Source organism: Vicugna pacos, chromosome 2 (assembly GCF_048564905.1).
Source record: "Vicugna pacos chromosome 2, VicPac4, whole genome shotgun sequence".
NCBI lineage: Eukaryota > Metazoa > Chordata > Mammalia > Artiodactyla > Camelidae > Vicugna > Vicugna pacos.
Window position 1 is genome coordinate 104,139,916 of NC_132988.1, and position 24,388 is coordinate 104,164,303.

General features: G+C 43.0%; 1 protein-coding gene and 1 long non-coding RNA gene across 6 annotated transcripts in view; both read left to right on the forward strand.

Moving 5' to 3' along the window:
- CCDC149 (coiled-coil domain containing 149) overlaps window positions 1-24,388 on the forward strand; it is a 96,491-nt gene that overhangs the window by 14,164 nt on the left and 57,939 nt on the right. For all 5 annotated transcript variants that reach the window (XM_072945639.1, XM_072945632.1, XM_072945640.1 and 2 more), the window contains exons 2-3: window positions 18,764-18,925; window positions 20,749-20,787. In XM_072945639.1, coding sequence (XP_072801740.1) covers window positions 18,764-18,925; window positions 20,749-20,787 — 201 coding nt within the window. The remainder of the gene's footprint in view (window positions 1-18,763; window positions 18,926-20,748; window positions 20,788-24,388) is intronic.
- On the forward strand, window positions 4,677-8,413 carry LOC140700542 (uncharacterized). The gene is made up of 2 exons (XR_012078955.1): window positions 4,677-4,747; window positions 8,210-8,413. It is a non-coding gene; the product is annotated as an uncharacterized lncRNA (long non-coding RNA).

Here is a 24,388-nt window from a genome sequence, read left to right on the forward strand (position 1 = left end):
AGCCTTTACACTTGAGGGTCAGAAGGTTTTCTCTCTGGGAGCCTTGGGTTCAGATCTCTGCACACTCAGCTCAGCTGACCCAGCTCTCCACCTAAGAACTTAAGCTGAAAAAGAGACCTTTGGGGTCTGGTTGCAGACTCCTGCCAAGACTTCAGTTTAGGTTGGAAGTCGAGTAAAAGTGGTGTCAGAAGACCTGCAGCTGCGACCACATCCTGAAAGATGGTCAGGACGCCCCCTGCGTGTTGTGGGCTGAAGGCAGGTGTGCCAGGTGGCCCAGCCCTGTGTGAGCCCCGGCTCCGCAGAAGTGAGGGCCTCTAACCTCCCACGCCCACCTGTTCACCCCCATCACAGAGGGTCCTTGCAGCAGCGGGGCCCTGCCCTTGATGTCCTGAATCTGTGAACAAGGAAAGGTCGGGGAAGAAAACTAAGTGGCTGAAGGTGTTACCTAGAGATGATAAGACCTCGGGTCATGATGGATTTATCTTTAAATTTCCAAGTAATGTGAATTCACTGCCCCCTCCAATTTAGAAAATATAGGTATGTTTCAAAGGAAAAACCATAATTCCACTAGCCAGAGTTGACTGCTATTGACATTCTAGTGTATAAACTTTCAGACATTGCCCCATACCTTTATTTCTAAAACTGAGTTTACATCATATGCTATTTGATTTTTCCCTTTGTATTGAGGCTAACGTTCGTACCGTGAATGCACACAGTGGATGCTGGATGCATTTTTACACACCTGTGTGACCGCCGCCCAGATCGGGATGCAGAGCGGCCCCAGGCTCCCAGACGGTTCGCGTGCCCTCTCCCAGTCAGCATCCTCCCCCAGCCAGGAAACCACTGTTCTGACCTGGGTCATTCCAGGCTGGTTTTATAACTTGTTCTTTTTTCTGCTCCTCAATAAGTAGTGAGTAGGTCCTTAACTCGTCATCAGCATCCGCATCTGTCTTAAAGGCAGCACAGGACGTGCAGTATTGACAAGTCAGACATCTGCTGTACTTCGAGGCTCTGTTTTAGGAATACTTATTGCAGCGTCTCCCACTATCAGAAAGCCCAGATGTCTGACATCCGGGATTCTGTTTAGCTCCAGCAACTTCAAGATCTTCCTGTGGTGTTTGTAAGGCCAGCTTGTGCCTTCCCTGGCTCACTTAGTTGCTTTGAACACGTGTGTGTTATGCGAAACGTCCTAATTACCAGCCCGTGTGTGTTGGAAAGGGCACCTCAAGTTGCAGGTAGCACGTGGTATAAAGGTGTGCACGGGAGAGCGAATTCCAGGGTGTTCATCCATCTCATTCTGCAACTTCTTTTTAAAAAAATTCCTCTATAAAAGAGGAGGGGAATTCATTGGACAATTTAGACACTTGGGTTTAGAGAGAGATGCTTTTAAGGTGACATTGGTGAGCAAGGGAAATCGCTGTTTTCTTTGGTGGAATCATCCATGAAGACACTGACAAGGAGAAAAATGCCACTTGTCTCCCAGAAACACTCTCCTACCCAGTGCCACGCAGTTCAGTCTCCACTGTGTGGCCTCGGACCATGCACGTTTGGGAACCTCCGATTTCACCCTCTCTGGGTTTAGCTTTTAATTATTTTACTGCCACGGTTACCGTGATCCCTCTGCTGCTGTGCCTCTTGGTATCAGCATTATTACCGTTAGCAGGAAAGTTGTACTTAAATTGTTTCCATTTTTTAGGCACTTGTTGTGTGCCAGGCACCACATGGCAGAAGTGCCAGATGACCCAGCCCTGTCTGAGCCCCGGCTCCACAGAAGTGAGGGACTCTAAGCTCATGAAGTGTTTTTTGTTTAACATTCAGTTCAGGCACATACTTAAAGGAAAAAGGAAACATGTTTTTGAGCCCTTTTGAATGAGCAGGATGTTTTAGTTTTGCATTGTCGTTTATTCCTCACAACAGCCTCGGGAGGCAGCTGGAGTTGCCACCGTTTTACAGCTGTGGTCCCCAGGACTGAGATGATGCGTGAACGTGAGGGAAGATGCGAGTAAGGCAGGAGCTGGGATTTGAACCCCAGGTTTTCCTGATCCCAAAGCCTGCATTTCTCCCACTCTACCACAGCCTCACCAGATGAACGAGGGAGTAAATGAATGAATGAATGAATGAACAAACTAACCTGCTAGAGTGGAGTGATCATTTTTAGGAAGTATGTATTTTGAATTATGGAGTTGGAAGGGAAATGTTCTTTCATTTAAACTCTATTTAGTACCTTGATATAGTCCTTATACACTTTTGTGTTATGGATACCCAGTGTCACCTCTCAGTGGTGACATAGGGTTCTATTATGAACTCAGTCACATATCTTACATTATAAGGTGATACATTTCCTCAATATCAGTTGCTTGGTCATTTAGATATATTATTTAGGATTTTTTTTTACTTGAATATACAAAGAAGTTTGATTCATATTAGGCAAAATAATGGAAACCATCCCAATGTCTATTGCTTGATGACTGGATAAACAAATTGTGTTACATCCATGTGATGGAGTACTACTCACTAATAAAAAGGAATGAATTAATATATGTGACAATATAGATGATTTTTTTTACCTTTTACCCATGTCTCCAGTTTCTTTTTTTCTTCCAGTTTTATTGAGATAAAATTGACATACTGTATAAGTTTAATGTATACAGTGTAATGATTTGACTTACATACATCATGAAATGTTTAGCTCAGTAAGTTTAGTGAACATCCATCATCTCATATAGGTACAAAATTAAATAGAAAAATTTTTTTTCTTGTGATGGGAACTCTTAGGTTTTACTCTCTTAACAACTTTCATATGTAACAGACAGCAGTGTTAATTATATTTATCATGTTGTACATTACAACTCCAGTACTTATTTATCTTTAACTGAACGTTTGTGCCTTTTGTCCACCTTCATTCAATTCCGCCTCCCCCTACACCCCTCCTGCCTGGCAACCACCTGTTCTCTCTATCTGTAACTCTATTTCTGTTTTGTTCTGTTTGTTAACTTGTTTTGTTTTTTCAGATTCCACATATAAGTGAAATCATACACTATTTGTCTTTCTCTGTCTGACTTATTTCACTTAGCATAATACCCTCTAGGTCCATCCATGTTTTCACCAGTGGCAAGATTTCATTCCTTTTTATGGCTGAGTAATATTCCATTGTATATATATGTACCACATCCTTTTTACCCACTCATCTCTTGATGGGCACTTGGGTTGTTTCTGTATCTTGACTATTGTAAATAATGCTGTAACGAACATGGGGTGCATATATCTTTTCTAATTGGTGTTTTTATTTTCTTCTGATAAATGCCTAGGAGTAAAATTACTGGATCATATGGTAGTTCTATTTTTAACTTTTTGAGGAGTCTTTATACTGTTTTCTATAGTGACTGCAACAATTTGTATTCCCACCAGCAGTGCACGAGGGTTCCCTTTTCTCTCCATCCTCACCAACACTTGTTGACTGTTGTCTTTTTGATAATAGCCATTCTGACAGGTGTGAGGTCATATCTCATTGTGGTTTTGATTTGCATTTCCCTGATAATTAGTAATATTGAGTATCTTTTCATGTACCTGTTGACCATTTGTATGTCTTCTTAGGAAAAATGTCTATTCATATCCTCTGCCTATTTTTCTAATTTATTGTTTGTGTTTTTTGATGGTGAGTTGTATGAGTTCTTTGTATATTGTGGATATTAACCCCTTAAATGATATGTCATTTGCAAATACCTTCTCCCTTTCAGTAAGTAGCCTGTTTGTTTCATTGATAGTTTCCTTTGATATGCAAAAGCTTTTTATTTTGATGTCCCATTTGTTTATTTTTGCTTTTATTTTCCTTGCCTGAGGAGACATATCTAAAAAAAATTACTGAAACTAATGTCAAAGAGAGTACTGTCTATGCTTCTTTCTAGAAGTTTTGTGGCATCAGCCTTTAATCCATTTTGAATTTATTTTTGCATATAGTGTGAGAGAGTATTCCAGTTTGATTCTTTTGCATGTAGCTGTCTAGTTTTTCCAACACCATGTATTGAACAGGCTGTCTCTTCTCTATTGTATGGTCTTGCCTCCTTTGTCATAGATTAATTCCCCCTGTAAGTGTGGGTTCATTCCTGGATTGTCTATTCTATTCCATTGATTTATATGTCTGTTTTTGTGCTAATACCATACAGTTTGATGACTGTAGCTTTGTAGTATAGTTTGAAATCAGGGCACATAATACCTCCAGCTGTGTTCTTCTTTCTCAAAATTGTTTTGACTACTCAGAGTCTTTTGTGTTTCTATACAAATTTTGGAATTATTTGTTTTAATTCTATGAAGAATGCCACTGGTATTTTTATAGAGCTTGCTTTGAATCTGTAGATTGCCTTGGATAGTATGGTCATTTTAACAATGTTAATTCTTCCAGTCTGTGAACATGATGTAACTTTCCATCTGTTTGCATCATCTTCAGTTCCTTTCATCATTGTCTTATAGTTTTTCAAGTACAGTTTTTTTACTTCCTTAGATAGATTTATTCCTAATTTTATTCTTTTTGATGCAGTTGTATTCTTAATTTCTCTTTCTGAAATTTGCTCAGAATCAGTTGTTTGGGCATATCTGTATATTACTTGGGGTTACTTTTAATTTAATACCAGAAATAACAGTGATTTAAATAAGATAGAATTATCTGTATTTCTAGTTCGTGTTGTTGGAGGACAGAGGGAAAGAAAAGTGCCCACTGAACTAAGAAGGCATCTTGAGACTGAAAAATGAGGTAGGCAGCTCTATATAATCAATAGGTCAGTTTATTATGGGGTGATTTACTCACAGAGTGGGATCGGGGACAATGGTCCGGAAGCATTCACAGATACAGTCTGCACCACTGAGGGGCCATTGGGACAATTTTATAGTTAACTTAGAGTGTGGGGGTAGGTGCTTGGAAACAGGATGTACGTGCCTAAGTCAAGATTCATGAATGGGTAACTAGTCTCATGGGCACCGAAAACACGTCAGGGAAGGTTTTCATCATTGTTTGGGAACTAACAGAGCGTAGAGGCCACCTGATCCTAGTGATTATTAAACAATTTCTATTAACTACAAAGCCTTTGACGACAGAGAAGTGATTTACTGCACACTATTGTCCTGGGTAAGGTCAGCAAAAGGACAGAAGAAACTATAAGCGCCCAAGATGGCGTCAGTTATGCTAACAACCAGCACATGTACAGTACATCTGGAGGTGGGCAGTTTGGGTGGATGTGGTGGCTCACCTTTTGTCGGGGATCCAGGTACCTTCCATTTCTCCACTCTACCACTCTGTTCCAAGAGTGAGGTTTTCCGTTTTGTGGACCAATATATTACAGGACTGGGGAAGATGGACAAAGGAGTGTATCCCCCCACCCCCTTAAGGAAACATCCCTGAAATCCCAAAGGACACTTCTGTTTCCATCTTATTGACCAGCAGTGTATATGAATATAGGAGATCATAGTGGTACCTACCTCACAGAGGACATGGTGAGGACAAATGAGCTAATGTGTGTGAAGTGCCCAGAGCACTGCCTGGTACACAGTCACTGGTAGAGGAGGGTCCCATCTGTGTTTTGAGGGATGTTTCCATGAGCATATCTGGGTCTCAAGCTCAAGGTCTTACTCAGGATATCCACTGCCCTCTGTAGCCTTTTAGGCCTGTCTGCCTCTGAAATTTCATCTTCTTTTGGAGTGGTCAGACTGATCATATATTCAGCAATTTGCAATCTGATGCTACTGTCTGTAGTTATCCTGAATTATCACTGAATTTTCTTTGCTGAAAGAGAAATGCCCGAACCTTGACATTACCTGCATCAGTGATGTCTGTGTGTCCTTCCCCAAGGAATTTTTTAAGTGTCACGTCTTAATTCTGTACTTGCAGAAGAGTAGACTGGAGCAACACATTTTATTGTCATTCAAATGCTACCCTGATGAACGGAGATGACAGAGGTAGTGGGTTAGTGAACAGACTGACTGTCAGGAAAGCAAATAAAATTATCTCCAACATTACCTTGTGGTCAGTTGGTGATTTGTAGCCAGTGAGGATTTTGCCATCTTTCTTGAAAGCCATAATTAATTCTGGTCACCCACGGGCATCTTCCACTGACATAATCCGCTCATTTGCACAGTTATCAGCCGGAGAAACAGACCTGGACAGAGTCCTCGCCTTAAGAAGTATTTACAATTTAGTCTGGTCTCTGAAATCTCTGGTGATTTGAATCACTGGGGTTGCACACCCACCCATGTTCCAGAATAAACCTCCTAACTTTTTGCTGTGGGGCTGAGTTCTGGACTGACAGTTCCTGTGGAGAAAAATTTCTCACTAATCAGTACTGCCTAGAGTTGGTGGAAAGACAGTAAGAATGACGAAGATAAAGTTAATTTGAAGTGGTACATTAACAGTGCTCAGAAAAATGTGAGTGAGGAATAGAGAGAGGGGAAAAAAACAGCTTCCAGCCACAAGTTTCAGCTGGGGACACCTTCATCCTGTAGGCGGAAGTTGAGGCCCAAGTGGCCCTTTAGTGATAACTCCGTGGTTCTCATCCAGAGAGAACCACTGGGGGAGCTTAATGATTGCGGTTGGTTGAAACCTTGCCAGATGGTGGGAAGAGCTCTATTTACTTGGATAATTAAAATGGTGACGGATTTGCATGGCTGATTTCAAGATCTCTAGGCTGCAGATGACTGCCTTTGGGGGCAGACTGGGATGAACACCTCCTTGCTTTAGAGTATCTGCACCTGACTCAAGTATCAGAGAGATGGGAGCCAGGGACTATTCCCACAAAATGCTCCATCTTGAGTTGAATCTTCATCCCGAGCGCTCTGACCCTCATACGGAACAGTTCATCCCAGCAGGGAGATGACATTTCTCAGAAAGGCAAGGTCTGCTGACAAACTTAGGATTAGAGATTGTTTTCTTTCTTTGAATAGGACAGACACTCTTCTTTTGATTCTTTTGATACCATGATAATTAATAAGATTGGTGCCTTTAGACTTTATTGAGTGCTTTTTAAAAATACACATTGTCTCATAAAATCCTTAGATTCTTCTGTGACAGAAGCAGGGCACTGCAGCAGAGAGGGCAGGGGGAAGCACTGAGTTCAAATCTCACCTTTGCCACATGCAAGATGCATGCTTTTTTTTTTTAACCCTTTAGAGCCTCAGCTTCTTTATCTATAAAAGGGGGTAATGGTGTCTACCTTTTGGAGTTGTGATAAAGATTAATGATTTATATTCATGAAATGATGAATCATCTTTGGGCACGGAGTAGTTTCCAAAATGATGATGGTTGTTCATAGCATCCTTTGTAAAACGAGGAAACTGAAGCTCAGAATGGGTGAGTGGATTCTCATGGCCCAGTGGTAGGTGATGGCAGTGAAACCCACTTTTCTCTAAATCCTAGGTGCCATCTTGCTTCTATTAATGACACTATTGTCTCTTTAACTCCCCAATTCCCTCTTGTTAAAGGATGGTCCAGGAATCAATTCTAGTTGAGCCAGTGCCACCCTTAATCCTCTCAATACCTCACCTATAAAGTGCAGGCACTGCCACAGGTCCCTCTGCCCATGGTGTTTGGGAGCTGATCTGAAAGGCTCAGAGCTGACAGATATGCAGTGGGGCTGTATCAGGGAGTGCTGGGTCTTTTATAATTTCTTTTCTGAGACAAGGGGAAGTAGAGCCAGAGCATTTTCACACCTATTAAAGAATGCTGGACCAAAATGTGGTCCATACTCTGCTGGCTTCTTACTGCTTACTACTACTACTCCGCCCACAGGCGGAGCCCTCTGCAACTGAATCGAATTATTATCCTATAATGAATAGCCAGTGAATCCATCATCGTATTCCACATATGACTGTCATATGTTTTAATTTGTCATTGCATATGTGAGGGTTGGTGACATGGGCTGTCACCTGTATCCAGCATATCCCAGGCTCTTGGCAACCTGAATGGAAAGGAAGAGGCTCAGATGCCTGGTTAATTTCAGTGTTCTGTCCTGAAACAAACCAGAGTTGCACGCCCCACCTTCAGCATCTCGGCCCCAGGCAAGGTCGGATCAGCCTAGCTCGGAGGAGAGAGCAAATTCACTCTAGGCAAGCAATGATTTTTAAAAATACATGCTCTCTTCAGTGAATGCGAGGGGGTTTCCTAGCCCATGTATGGCCAACTAGGAGGCAAGCCAGTCATTTCCCTTGTGTTTTCTCATCTTTATAGGCCTGACAGCGGGACACTCTTTGGAGAGTGAGAAGATGGGGAGAAGGAGGAAAAGAGAAATAAATAACAGGAGTGAAAGAATTGAAATAGATATTCAGGCCAGCCTTCGTTATTCAAAACTTCAGTTAACCAAGACTGTCAGTGAATTTCACATACCCCCCAGCTACTGTGGTTCACATTATAAACTCTTTCAATTACCTGAAATCTCACTTAACTTAAATTTCAGCACATCCCCTGGGGCAGTCAAATAATCAAAGTTTGCCTGTCGAAAGTAATACCAGAGAGGGGGAACCGCCCTGGTGACTCCAAGAAGGATAGATCATAGAAAAAAAAAAAAGTCATCTTAGAGAATGGCATTAGAATCATTAGGTTACAAACTTGAAATTGCTGAAATGTTATCTAAAAATTACAGAGGCGAGCACAGATTTTTAAAAAGGCTGTGGAAATGCACAGGGAGCTGTATGGTTGGAGACGAGGGTGTGGCTATGGACAGGAAAGACTCCCACGAAGGTTAGCAGTCCTGCCAGGACTGTCGCGGGCTGGAGGACTTCAGCGAGATAAGCATCAGTGTGTGGTCAGCGCCACGTGGCACTTACCCTGCAGATGCCCACACTCGATCTGGCGAAGTTGTGAGTATACACCTATCTCCAGGTGACAGTCCAGGATGCTTACCTGGAGCAGTGATTCTGCAAGATTTTAAAGGATACAGCTGGTGAATGGACATATGCCCAGATGATATAGGAAAGTGCTCATTTTAAGTGATAAGAATGAGGTTAAATACAAATATCATTCTGATGATTCTGTGGGAGCTATCCTGTGACCTCTCTATATACATCGAGTTTATGTAACTGAACTTCTTTTTTTCCCTAAACGTGATGCTAAAATGGGATTTACAGATGTAGGCTTAATAATAAATTGATGGCTATCTTACTAAAATATATATTATGAATATCATATATAAATAAATATATATATAATACATTTTTTTTCTGCTTCGTGTTAACTGAAATCATTTATTTCTCAAATATTTTTTGAGCACTCTGGGTCAGGAGCTGCGCTTAACTCTGGAGATGCAAAGGTGAATGAGTCAGGCTCTGGCTGCAAAGAGGCCTCCGTCTGTGGGGAGACAGGCGGGTGGTATGTGGTTGTGAGGCTCTAAACAAGGTGCACCCTGAATGCCGTGTGGTCACCAGGAGTCAGCTCTTACTCTGTCCGGGAGTGGCAAAGGGCTTCCCAGTCAGGGGCTTGTGAGCTGGGTCCAGGGGAGGACAAGAAAGGAGAGAGGTGATGGAGAGTGAGCATGGGGTAGCAATAGGTGGCACCTGATAGACACAACACATGGCGAGTAGGAAGAGTCATGGAGGTGGATTGCAGCCAGATATTGAAAGGCTCTTGTTTGCCACTCTTCTTAAAGGCGACATTTTTAAAGAAGAGTGGCAGGACCTGATTTATGATTTTTCAAAGGACCTGGTACCTAGACTAGACCTGGTGGCCACGTTGGTCCCAACTCGAGATTATGGGGCAGTGCAAAGGTGGGGTTCCAGGAATGGAGGGAGCAGCTTATTTGAGGTTAGAGAGATTTTGCTGATTGTTGGAAACTGTTTACCTGGTGCTGCCGATTGGATGGGAATGAGGTATTCCTGGGTGGAGGAGGGAGGGGAGGGGAGGAAGAGAGCAGTAACACAATAGAAAGTAGAGGGGGACCCGGGGAGGAAATAGCTCTAAGAAAGAGTGAGTATGCTGTGGAGAAGTTTCTAAATTATTCCTGAACTTGAACTCTTCAGCCACATGTGTTTATCTTCGTCTGAGAAGCCTTTCTGGATTAGCAAACCTTGTTCTTGCAGCAGCTAATAAAGTCTAGCCTGATCCCATCAGTAAAAGTCACTGTCATTGCTTGACAGAGAGGGTCCCTTAGCGGAGAGGTCCCCTCCCTGACACCCTGGCTACCTTCATCTCTCTCTGCAGTTATCTGGTTGTAAAGCCATCCAGATAGTAATGTGGTGTGTTAGATAGTCATTTAACTATTATGACCTTCATTGTAGCAATTATGACTTGCTTTATTGCAGATAATAGTGAATGGGTAGATAAAAGCCACTCAGTGGTGAAAGCAGTAGGTTTGAGTTCTTAAGGTGAGAAACCCAAGGCCACCTTCGTGGTGTTGGCGTGTGGGCATGAATTAACATCAACAAATGAGCTATGAGCTCTGCTTTAAAAAATACAATTGAAATGCAGTTCAAAAGAAATCTATTTTTGAGAAGATAATGAAAGCATTTCATGGTATCTAGTATACATGCCAGAAACTGGGCCTATTTTACCCAGTTTATCCATCCATGTTTCACTGATTACCCAGTACACTTGGTTTGTGGTTTCTCCTTTCTCCATTTGGTAGGTGTCTGTGCCACACTGCGGCCACGTAAACTTCACCACTGTATATGTGCTTCTGTGTATGATTAGTGGAGGCTCAGAGGTTAGTTCAAATAAAAGAAATTGTTATTAAATGCCCCCCCTTATTCATGAAGCATTAGAAGGGGAACCTTAGCAAGGTTGAGAAATAAGCTCAGTAGAATGGACCTACCTGGGCTCACGTGGTGAACATTTGCTGTTTCTCACTTCCCAGTGTTCATTTCTCTTTCTCAACAGCACCCCAATTTGGAGGATATTACCACTGGATGTAATCTGGAGGGACAGTTTGGAGGGATACAGTCCGGGTGTCCTGTACGCCCCCCGGCAAAGCATGGCACACAATTAGCTTTAGGCCAGTTGGCGACACATTTGAGCAGGGAGACAGAGCCTGAAACATAACAGAGTTCACTTTTACCGGGTTTGGTAGCCTCTGACTCAAACTTTTTTGCACTGAGACCTGGTGATTCCTGGTGCTGCCTCCAGACTTGCTGCCTACCTGTTTCCAAGTTTACTTCTCTGTCTTCCTGCCAATTCTATGATTTCCAATATTTTTCCAACAGATTCCTTTGTCAGTTACTGTTGCCTACAACCAAAGGATCCTAACCAGATATATGCAGAGAGCAGTATGGCTGTACTGGTTATTACCTTCATGATGAAGGATAAATTGACCTCTTAGAGCAGCAGTGTACTCATCTCTAAAATGGGGCTAATCAAACAACCTATTTCACAGGGTAAAATGAGATCTTTCAAGTAGAGCACTTTGCACAATTTGGAAATAGTAATGTTCACTAAACAGTGGCTGCCACACTTACCCTTATAATCAAATAAAGGTCTTCTTATTATTGTTACTCCTAACAGTGCCTGGCACATAGCAGACATTCAAAAAATACTAATTTGTTTCCTCCTTTCCTGAAAACAAAACCTCCTTTTACGAGGTGGGGAGGAGAGCAATTATCCCTGATCCCTATACTACACACGAACTTGACAAGCAGAATTACACCTTGACTGAAGGGCGAAAATGGAGGGGCCTAAGGAGAATCCAGTGTGTGTCCCTTGGCCCCACCCGAGTGGCCAGAAAGTGGGGTGTTTGCCTGTGCCCTGCTCAGCTCAGCCCTCTGCAGTGGGGTCGGGCGACCACGTGACCCACTTACCCACTTTTGTGATTCTGATACCAGCTGCGAGGGCTGAGGCCAGACCCATGTGTGCCTCTGGTTGCCTGGGTAGCACCCTGCCTGTCAAGAGTGCCTTCAACAAGGTGATAACAGACCCCACGTGAAGAAACAGCAACGCCAGTGTGTTCTTTGTCGGCCTGATTTTGAGCCTAAGTCACATCTTAGGGCCTGAGTCACAACTTAGACAATTATGAGTTGAAAGGCACTTTGAAAAATAAAGTAACTCATGCTCACAGTTGAGCTGGTGAAGACCCCAGTCATCCGACACGTGGCTAGCCAGAGCTTTTGGGGACGTGGAGCTGGCTGGCCACTGAGCAGGACTGTAGGTGGCCTCTCTAACCTCAGCCATGCCCTGTGGAGTAAGACTGAAGAGTCCCCAGGAGGGCCGCCTGTCTTCCAGGTAGGGTCTCAAAATACTGTAAATGAAGATGCGTTGCTTTCAGGGACACGGTTATCTCTGAGAGTGTCTTGTTAAAAATATGGTTGAACCCAAGAGAAGTAATTTGTGGAATTGCTAATAATTTGTTTGTTACCAATATAGACTACTAACAAGAGCCTGGAATTTGTCGTTAAGAGCCCTAGTTTAAGCTGATAGTTGTTAGTTATGTGATGCTGGGAAAGACCATTAATCTCACCTATCTTGTCTGTAAACTGGGGAAGACTGTTTTTGTCCCACTTGCCATATAGTGTCACCTATCAAATGAGAAAGTCTCTGGGAAAATGTTCTGTAAGTTTTAAATGCTGTAAAACAAATGCCTTTAATTTTAAGAAAGTCTACAAAGCCAAATTTTAACATAGTACCTTTCATTTCAAGCTCACAGTAATAGTGAGGTGAGCAGGGCAAGTGTTAATTAATCCGAGTGATGCCTCAATCCCAAAGAACTGGTTAATTATTTCTGTTACATAATGGCCTTTATTCGGGCACCTTTTTTACCCACGCATCTCTCAAAACTCTTTTCAAGCATCATTTCTTCTGTGCAACTTTCCTTTCCTGCCCAGCACCCACCCCCCAGCCCCACTCTTGCCTTTCACTAAAATATCTATTCAATGAATGAATAAATGTGCAGAGTGGCTTATTATAGAAGAACAGTTTCAAACTTTTAAAATGGCAATCCACAATAAATGTGTGAAAACGGGCACATATGTGTGTTCATTCCTACACACATATTCAAAAAGAGAAGTTTCATGAAACCACACTTACCTTCATTGCATGGAATTCATGCTGTTTTCTGTTCTGTTCTGTTCTGCTTTTTTTTTATTTTTAAGAAAATGAGGGTTGCAATTGAATTGATTTCACTCCGCAGACTAATGTATCGTGACCCACAACTTGGAAGACGTCGTTATGGAAGATGCTGGCCCCTGGGAACCTTGTTCTTTGCAACTGGGCGGGTCACTTGGGTTATCTGGAAGGTTTGTCCCTGCTCCAGCATTCATGCTGATTCTCAAGAATGAAGAAGTTACAAGGCTAGGGGAATAGGCACTAATGTAAGCATTATGGCAGCTTGCACATTGATTGTATGTAACATGCTTTTAGTGTTTTTCTGGCATACACAGAGAAGTCAAAAATCTAATGCATTCTTAGGTTCTGGACAATTACCGTTGGAGAAAGATTTGATTTTAGTCACACATGTGTCCGAGAGACTATGTAGAGATTTGCAAGGGTGATTTTCAAATAAAAATCAAGTTCCCCATTCAAAATCCTCAGGCTCCAGATGGGTTTCGGATGCAGGAGTCTTCGGCATCTGAAAGGAAATGCAGTAAGCGTACGGTGTATTCTGTACCGTCCCCCGTAGAGTTGTGGGCAGCAGCTGGTAATCAAACACATTGATTTGTCTTCAGCAAATGCACGGATATTCACAGTCTGTGGCATAAAGACTGGTAAAAATCCTCATCTCACCTGAGGTCACTAACGCGAAGTGAACGCATTTTTAATTTTCAAAACTTTGAGGGTTTCAGAAAAACCCATAAGGAATTGTGGAAATAACGTTTTTGTTATCCAGATATCGTGTTTTCCACTTCAGAATCCCTAGGACCATTTATCTGTTTAGGAGACCAAATGCTTGGCTCAGTGCCTAACACATGGAGGGCACCCAGAAAATATTTGTTGAATGAATGATCGAGACCGACTACAGCTTATAGAAAACTCTTGTTACGATCAAGCTGCTTTTGCAAAAACAGCCTCTAGTTTTACCCCATTTCTTTTAAGTGGATGGAAAGCCTATTGCCTCTACTTGTCCCTTAGGAGGAGTAGAGGGGAGATGCTTGTGGATTCTTTGGTTTCTTTCCTTCTTCCTTCAGGCCTTGCTCTGAGAAAAGAAGAGGCAGATCCACTAGTTTTAGAAGAGGATGGTTAAAGAAATTCTAGGTATAAAAAGTAGACAAATTCAAAATTCCCCTTTCTTAGCTTCCTTATGCTGAAAATACCAACTGGATGTAGTAACTAAGTCCAGGAATATTCTGATTTTTTTTTCCCTCACAGAAGGCTTCGTTTGTCAGGAATTGGGGTTCCAAGGCTTGGCTGTACCAAACTCTGTGTTCAAATTCTGGCTCTGCCAAACCCTTGGCATGTTATATATAAACTCTTCAATTTAAGCATCATTTTCTCATGTAGAAAATGTCCATGATAATAACACAGTAACCTCCTTGTGTTGCTGTGAGGATTAAAGGAGCTCATAGATGGAAAGCATTTGCCACTCACCTTTGGTTTTTTTTTTGTTGTTACTAGTAATAATAATGGTGATGATGTTAATCTTCTTCATCATGGTGGCAACTGAGCAGAAGCACAGAGCAGGGGCAGATACGGTCTCCACCAGTGTCCCTATCCTCACATTCTTTGCTATGGATTGTATTAGTCAGGATAGGCTAAGTTATGGTCTGGTAACAAACACCCCCTAAGTCTTTGTACCTTACCAAAGGTACCTTTGCACCTGTACAAAATTTTATTTCTGAATCATGCAAATTTCTCTGTGGATCCAAATGACTCTTCAGGGCAACTGTCTGTCATGTCAACTCTACACTCCGGGCTGTTTTGTTCTTACTGCACCTCCATAGCAACACATGCCTCCCCAGATGTTGTAGTAGGAGAGGAGAAAGCTTGGCAATTCATACCTTGACTCCTAGGAGCTTCTATCCCAGAAGTGACTCACATCCCTTCCAGTCCCCTTTTACTGGATAGTGCAAGTCACATGGCTCTGCCTTACTCCAAAGCAATGGGGAGGGATAGTCCTACCAAGTGCCTGGAAGGAAAGGAGACCTGGAAATACTGAGGAGAGGCACTAATGTTGACCACACAGACATTTAACCTTTTCTTACTCTGTTGTAAATGGTCATTGCAAACACAGCCTCAGCCCTAGCACCCTTTCCAACCAGGTGGCTGTCCTGAAGCCATCGCTGTCTGGAAATTCTGAACTGCCACTGCTGCAGGTGACCTTTGGAAATCATTGAGCCGGCTCTACCCTAGACCAGGCAGAGGAAGCAATTTCTGGGTGCTCGAAGTGACTCATACCTCCCTCACTGGAGCCCCTCCCCCTAGCATTTTCCCCGGCACCCAGAATCCCAGTGATATTGGATGGGATGTTAAAATCGTGGGTTCCTCAAGCTGGAGGGCTCTCCGGGAACCCACTCATTTTCCAAGTGTGTAATCTGAGGTCCAGGCAGTGTTTTGTTCTTTGCATCCCGTGGCTTTCCCAGGGTTCCGCCAGTTCATGATGAGCCCATGGCTAGCCCTGCATCTGGACGGAGGCCTCCTGACTCTGCTTGGTGATTTTCTGCTGCCCGCCTACTCCATCGTCTGCACTTACTCATCCTCCTCTAGAAGCAGAAACACCCCAAGCACAGTGACTTGGCTTGTCTCACTTTCTGTTCTATTTCTGGTCCCTCCTAAGGCTGAGGCTGGTCCAGGCACTCGCTGGTTGTTCAGAGCTGCCAATGGAGGAGGCTCTTCAGCACCTTTTTCTTTCCTTCGAGTTTTTTTTGTTGTTGTTGTTTGTTACCAATTGGAGCGATAGGAAGTGGGACAGTTGAACAGTTGCCACCACAGGGACTTAACTACCACTATTTTAGAATAAGAACAAGAAATTCCATCCTGTTCCCCAGTTACGCACATGTACACCTCCCAGAGTTTCCTACTGATATTTTAATGAGACTGCGTATGTAGGATCTTTAGCCAGATGGTAAAATATAGTCGGGGCTTGTACATGTTCAGAACCCCTCCTGCTACAAAAAGTGGCACAGACAACCCTGGACTGGCTCTGAGACTGAGCCAGGCCCTGAACCTCTAGGCTGCTGCTGGCCTCTCAGTCCCTCCAGATTATTTTAGTTGTTTCTAACTTTTAAGACTCTCTGAAGCTGGAGGCCTCCAGAGCCTGCATTTTCAAAGTATAGATGGGGTAAGAATGACCTCTGCCCTGTGCTAACAGTGCAGAATTCGGAGCCAGCCACCAGAGACTGATGGTTCAGGCAGTGTGTGGGCTGGGGGTGAGCAGTCTGAGCTGGGGCCCAAGAATCTGCATTTTCACAAACAAGCGGGGTTTCCAGGGTGATGTAGAGCAGGGTTCCTGGTTGATGCCGCCACACCAGAGTGGCAGGACCGTATAGGAGGTGTCCCGCCTTTAGCCAGAACAGCACCACTTTGAGCTGTTTTATAAATGAGGTTTCAGCCTAAGGTGTGTTCCACTGATAAAAATAAATGACATGGAATAACGCATTTGAAATTCCCTGTTCTAGACCGTAGTAAGCAGAAGAAAGCACAGCCCAGCAGTGACTCTCTGAAGACCACCCTTTTTTTGGTGTAGCTTTATCTTCTTTACAGAATGAGTTTCTTATCCTTTGAGGCAGCTTCTCGTTGTCCCGTTTTCCATGCCCCAAGGAGAACTGAACAGCAACATTTCTCTTCCCCAAAGCCCAGGTCCCCGGGTCTTAGCAGAGTCTTCTCTGCCTGTTTTCTACCAGGAATCTTAGACCCAAAGGGAATGGAGGCCCGTTACTGACCTTTTCACAGCTTCCAAGGCCCTATTTGGACCTGCTATCAGAGAAAAATGGGTTCTCTCTTGGACCCTAACAGATTTCAGTTCAAGGTCAGGGAACTTGAAATTCCACTCTGCCAGTACGTGGTGGCTCTTACCTGTCCCCCTCTAGTAGACTGGAGGTGACTCTGATCTTGCCGGCCCCACTTTACAACGTCTCCACATGACTGCAATTTTCTTCCCTGAAGTCGGAAGACACGGAATATCTTTGGGGCCTCAGATATCGATCTGATAAATTGAAGGGACAAAAGTGTCCGTCTTTGCGCCACCCATACCAATAGCCCTGCTGACCGAGGTGGATCATGGGCAAAGACCTGGAGGTACAAGGGCAGATCTGTTAAACTGTGTGTAAATGGCATTTTTTCCTGTGAAGTCTCAATACTTCCCTTAGGACATTGCAGTTCAGATTTTTGAGCTACTTTCCTCTGATATTTACTCACTGGGGATTTTACTCTTGAGAAATCACTGTGGCAACAGAACCGTTTTCCTCCATGAAGACTGTGTCAGAGTCTTAAAATCCAGGACGTTTTGAGGCAAGATTCCAACCTCATTACTGCCAGGAATAAAATTCATGCAAGGTGGAAGTGTCCTCTCTTAGAACTCAAATCCGTCTCAGAATGGCTTTTTCTTTCTCCTTTGTTTTTGAAGCTAAGCAATTACTTTTTTTTTAAGAAAAAAAATTGTGCTAATGCACAAAACTCTTTTTTCTCCTTTCATTTATTTAAAATTGAACTTAACAAAGTCAGTTCCAAGCAAGCACTATATATGAGTAATGCTTTTTGTCCATAAAAGAGCATTGACTCGAATGGTATGGGAGTGCTGATCCTGTCTCTGCTTTGTGTGAGCGTCCATAATGACAAAGTGCTCATGTCAGAGTGGATAATGAAACTATAAATTGTTTTCATGAATGCTCTGAATTTGGTCTTTTACGGGGCAAATTCAAAAGGTATTTAGTGCCACATTTCACATATGTGAATAACACCAGACGGTGCAATAGATCCAATAAAAGTACAGAGTCCCAGTCGTGCTCACGCTGACCCACATGATGGGTGATTGTCAGGGGAGGGTGGGTCACACTGGGGGCAGGGGCGGTGGGAAGAAGGAGGGACGAAGATATCCTGTTGACTCTGAGGAAGAGTTGCAGCAAGGTACACCCGACTTTGGGGGGATAATTCAGAGTGTGGCTAAAATACTTAGCTCAGAAAATTGGTCTCTGGTGGTGGGTGTCTTCATTGGAATCACAGAAGATGTACACATCTTGACCGAGTTTAGTGGATAAAAATTCTCAAGTGAGAAAATGTCTGCTAGGTTGCATGGGTAGGTGCAACCTATAGCAGTGATTTATGGCTCAGTTAAATTACTTTTTATTACATGGTTGGTATATATATTTTTAAGTTATAGAAGCCACCATAGACTTATTCTAAAAAATTTAGAAAACACAGACAAGTATAAAACATTAAAAAAAATGCAAATAATTTTGCTACCAAGAGGTAACTGTTAGTAATATACAAAATGTTTATTAAATCTTTCTGCATCGTATCGTTTGATAAAAATTTAACAGAATTTTATGTAATCTTATCTGGATGTATAGATCCTTTTTTAAACAAAATTTGGGGTCTATCAGTTTATTTCTTTATCTCTGTAATTGTTTAAAAGGATTCTGCTTTTTAACTTATTCATCAATTCAGGTATTTTCCCTTTCCCAGTTGGCCAAAGTTCATGAACATCCAAGGTCTTGGTTCTGTCATATGATGAGTATACCAGATACTGTAGCAGCCTTTGGGCTCGTATGTCATTGAGTGACAAATGCCTCTGGGTATGTGACCTCTGAAAATGAAAAAGGCAATAAAATGAAACAAAACCAGCCCTGCTGGCTATGTGAACTCCAGCGCGTGTGAAACAGAGGGGACCTGTTGACATTTCTGAGCCGTCGCGTGCATCTGTTTGTCCTGCAGTACCTGGTGTGCAAAAGGAAGCTGGAGAGTAAGAAGGAAGCCCTGCTGATCCTCTCCAAGGAGCTGGACACATGCCAGCAGGAAAGGGACCAGTACAAGCTCATGGCCAATCAGCTTCGGGAGCGCCACCAGTCCCTGAAGAAGAAGTACCGCGAGCTGATCGTATGTACGATGTCATGGTGACACCCCTGTTCCCTCCGCCAGATAGAAGGAGGAGCCTTGTTCATGCGGCTTCTTCAAAAGAGGATTGGTTTAGAACAGTTCCAAAGCGGAAAAATTTAGAAGTGAAAATCCTCACCCTTGTTTCCTCCACAATCCAACCCACTCTCTAGTTGATAGGCTGCTTGCTCTGGTGCCTGTGAACATACACACGTATCCGGATGTGTTTGTATGCCTGTTGACTTGTTAATGAATTATACGGAGTTTTTAGAGAGGATTTGTATTCTAAATCCGCGCTAGTACAGAAGCCACTAGCTGCATGCGGTTATTTAAATTTCATTTTAAATTAATTAGAATTAAATAAAACTGAACACTCAGTCTCACTTATTCACTCAGTCGCCATAGATGGCTGGTGGCAACCATCTGGGGTTGTGTTGATAACAGAGCATTTCCACGGCGGCTGCTATGTTGGACACTTAGCTGCAGGACATTCCCCTCATTGCAGACAGTTCTGTTGGACAGCATTATATAAATGTTGTTCTACAACTTGCTCTTTTCACTCGGCACTTTGTTTTGGACATCTCCCCAGGCCGTACATACAGATTTAACTCAATTTAAAAAGCAGTTACAGAGTAATATTTCCATAATTTTTAAACCTTTCCCCTTCCTGGGCAATTCGATTTTCTCTAGTTTTCAGATGGCAAGATCTTTAAGGATGCAAATTATACTGGAGGATCCCAACTGCCTGGTGCTATTTTGCGTTCTTGCTTCTTTTTTCCTCACGGATGCTGCCTCTTGTTTAAGTGCTGACACTACTGCTTACGTTTAACTGTCTGTGCTGGGGTCACTGAATTGTCCTGGAATAGAACTCCAGTAGAAGATTCCTCAGGTTAAAATCGTGCTGACATACGGATGCCGTCAGATAGAGGAGCACTCAGTTTCTGAGCGTTTATCATCCGCCTGAGGTATTTATGTATTCCCAGGTGGCACACGATGGAGAGGAACTGAATCTTTTAAGACAAAAACTCCGATAGGACTAGCAGCTCTCAGTTAATTTTCCTTAATTTTGAGCACATCTTATCCCTACCCCATCCCAAAATTGTTCTGTGCATAGGGAAACCTCAAGTGTATGTGTGTGCGTTTGTGTGTGGGTGTGTGTCCGCTTGTGTGTGGATGTGTGTGTGTTTGTGTGAGGGGTTGTGTGTGTGTGGGTGTGTCTGCTTGTGTGTGGGTGTGTGTACGCTTGTGTTTGGGTGTGTGCTTGTGTGTGAGGGTGTGTTTGTGTGTGGGTGGGTGTGTGTGGATGTGTGTACGCTTGTGTTTGGGTGTGTGCTTGTGTGTGAGTGTGTGTTTGTGTGTGGGTGTGTGTGTGTGGATGTGTGTCTGCTTGTATGTGGGTGTATGTGTGTTTGTGTGTGTGTGTGGGTGTATGTTTGTGTGGGGGGGTGTGTCCAGTAGTATTCCTTTGGATCTAACTATTAAAAAGAGGAACCCAACTCAAACCAAATGAAATATTATTTCAGCTTAGGCTGTGCTCAAAAGTAATTTTGATATATCTAGTTTATTTATTTATTTGGCTCACATAGTTTTAGAAAATACATAGATTTGGTCCTAACTGGAAATTGATTCCTTAGAGGTTTTCCCAAAATAACTCTGGTTCAGTTTAGAGTTAAAATGTTTTCAAGTATATTAGAGTTTGGTTCAACACATTACTAGCTGCAGGGGGTGCGGGAGGGTAGGGTCTAAATTTAATTCATAGTTTGGTTCCATTCTTTGAATCTAAGCACACCTAATTTTTTTTTAATGTAACATTGATTTCTTTGTAGGATGGCGATCCATCGCTTCCCCCTGAAAAGAGGAAACAGGTAAGACTTATTTCTGATCTTTGAGAGCTCTGAGGATGTTTGTATTGATGCCTTACAACAACTGGGGAATCAGGAAACCCCAAAATGGGTAGAGAAATCTTTTAATTTCCCAGAATCCTTTTGTATTACTTGGGGGAGTGGATGGTAGAGAAATGGGATGGGCTGGGATGAAGGGAACCCAGTGAAGTCCAACACAGCGGAGGAGGGCACACCGCTTGACTGTGTTCCCTTTTTTGTTGGGAATCCTGTGGGGAAACCACAAGCTGAGAGCTCGAGGCTGTAGGACTTCAGCTTACCGTTTCGTGGGTGGACACTGTTCTGCCAGTCACTTCTGCCACTTCAGACTTTTAAAAGCCATCTTACCAGCAAAACTCCTAAGCCATTTATGTCTTTTCTCCTAAATGGTAACCAGCATTGCTTATTGATGAATTCATTTTCTCCTCACAGATTTTAGATGCCCACTTTTATCAATGAACACACACTCATATGTGTGTGTGTATATATATGTATATGAATCTGTTTCTGGACTTTTTGTTCTGTCTACTGAGCTCCCTGTTTCGTCCTATGATTGTACCACATTATTCTGCTTTTACTTTATAATACTTTTAATACCTGTTTGAGCTAGACTCCTTCCCCTTGCTCTTTCTTTTCAGATGTTCTTATTACTTTTTTCAGATATAACTAACAAATATTTTATCAAGTCTTCCCCTGATCCCACTCCCTGCAAAAAAAAAAAAAAAAAAAAAAAACCAACCTGTTGATATTTTGATTGGGGTTCTGTTAAATTTATAGATTAATTTTAGAACAGTAAACATTTCCATAACATTACATCCAGGAATATTGTACGTTAAATTTTTTTAATCCAGTTGCATGCATATATACATATACATATATACACACACATATATATAATTGCTTTTTCCAAAGGTACCTTTGTTGCAGCTTTCCTTAACTTCACAGTTGTTCTATACTGATGTAGCTTGTAGACTTTTAGGGGTTGAAGGGGGCCTGGAAGATGGTGATGTCAGCCCTGCGCGTTCCATGTTGTGGAAAAGCCTCTGCACCAGAGCAGGGCTTCAATACTGGTAGATACAGGAATTGTTGCTGGCTTCATAGCTGTAATGGCTAACTCAACATCCTGTTTTTGTTCATTGATCACATACTTGGCACAGCATATAAACTCCTTAGATTCATTACCTTGTGATTTTTGATGCTGAGTAAACTATGTCCCAGATACACACACACACACAACATTTACCCTTAAACAGCAACTTGGTCCTGTGGGTACCCTTTCAGTCATTCAGTTCTGCTCACTCCCACATTCCCTTCCTATTCCGTTTGATTATTGTGTTATGCTGGAGTTTTGATCTAAAGTCAAATTTTTCTGTGGAACTAATCGATGGTCTTCTTCCGAACAAAGTGACATGGAAATTTATCATAAATGTTTAACAATTGGGATCCTTCATCTGGAATTGCTAGCTGTTTTTGTTTTTTTGGTGGCTCTGTGCCGTCATCTTTGCTGTGATTTTAGAGTTTGTTAGTATTCATGAAGGAGTTTTACAGTGTAAGTGAATTCACTTTCCGTGACTTTCTAATAAAAAATTTACATTGACTGAAGAGAATCTGATGAATTCCAGTAAGTCTGTCAAGCTGCATTTTTACAGCTCTAAAAAAAAAAAAAAAAAAAAAAACAAGTTCAATGTCCTAAGCACTGGCTTTGTAGCTTTCAATACGGCATTTAGTTTCTGTCCCTTTAGGATTTAGTGTGGTGATGTGAGCTGGGGCTCTGCATCCTTCCTGCCTGGGTTAGAGCCAGTGCCTTGCTGCGTGACATAGGAAGAAATGGGGTGCAAGTGATAGACGTTCGAAACTTCTTAAACAATAAAGGGATCGATGCCCTCGCATAACCAGAAGCTGAGAGGTGGTGCGGGCCTTAGATGCTGTACAGCCATCATGACTTGTTCCTTCCCCTCTGTACCACACTTAGCAAATAAAAATACAGGATACCCCGGTGAATTTGAATTTCAGGTAGACAGTGAATACTTTTTAAGTATAAGAGTATGCCCCATGCAATATTCAGTGCATACTTATGCTTAAGCATTAATGGTTATTTATCTACAATTCAGATGGAACTGGGAAGCCTATATTTTATCTGACAACTCTATCGCTGTGCCAATTTTAACGTCAGCTTCCTCTTGAACTTAACATCAGCTTTCTTCTAAAGGCTGGTTCCCCTAAGCAGAAGAGGCAAAAAACCCAGCCATGGAATATAAGTCCTTCCCTCCGGTCTGATTGGGCCAGTATAGGACGTGCTTCCCTTTCTGGCTTACTAACATTCACCGGGGGGTACTATACATTAACTGTCTTAATCACCAGGATAGAAGGGATTCGGGAGTGAGCAGTGACACCCACCAAACTAATTGTGTGGCCTTGGGAAGAGTCTTTTGGGTGTGTGAGTCTCAGCATTCTCATCCACAAAGTGGGAGTAAACATGGTGCCCACCATATAGTGTGGCTGTAAGGAACAAATGAGATAATGCAGGTAGAGTCTTCAGCACTGGGACCCTTTTTATTTATGCTCGGCAGCTTGAAATAGTTGGGGCCAAAGGGGAAGTTCTTGGCTCAAAAGGCCTCAGAAAGGTTGGTTGAATAGCCACCCGGGGGACAGAATTGCAGCCAGACCTCAGGACCAGCTACCACCAGGGCTCAGGTGCCCCCAGGTCTCTCTTCTGCCCTCAGCATTCTCTGTGTCAGCTGTAATTTCTTTTTGTGGACCTGCCTTCTCTTTGGAATGGGAAGTGTGGCTGCTGACCACATGAGAGCTGCAGATGCCACATCTTGTACCACTAGAAGAAAGCTGCTCCCTGGTCCCAGAGGAGAGTTCCCCCAGGCCAGGCTCAGGCCAGGGGCCCATTTCAGGGTCAGACGGGGGTGGCCAGGCATCCTATAGATGCCAGGCAGCTTCTGATGTTGTCATGTTGAAGAGATGGATAGACCAAGTCTTAGCCATCTGCTCTGGACACCTTCTTAAGACAGTCTTGGGGTGACAAGTAATAACCATAGCAGCCAGTAGTTTTGAGTGCACATTCTTGAGTGTCGGCCCTTGTGCCCAGCATCACACTGTGGACTATCCCATTGAGTCTTCACACAGCCATGGGAGGTGGGGGCCATCAGACAAGTGAGGAAATTGAGGCCTGTGGCGGGCAAGTCAATTACACAAGGGGAATAACGTAATTGTTGACAGAGCCAGAGTTCAAAGTCCTGCAGTCCACTCAGAGCTCATGCTGGGAGCCAGCATGACTCAGTAAATATCGAACACCTCACGGGTGTCCTGTGCTAATTAGACACTAGGGACATAGGGTGGAAAAAGTCAGACCCAGATCCCTGAGGGTGTGGACCTTGCATTGCAGTTTGGGTGACCAGACTTTGTTCCTCAGGGTCGGTTTCGCCTCTTGTCCCGGCGTAGTTTGTTTTAGTGCTCCTTTCGCTCTCCAGATTGCCTTGGTTTGGACGATTAATAGTATAGTCATCTTAATTCTGGTAGGGGTGCTCTGAGCAGACAATAAGCAGAGCGATTAAAGTATATAGGATGTTAAGTGGTA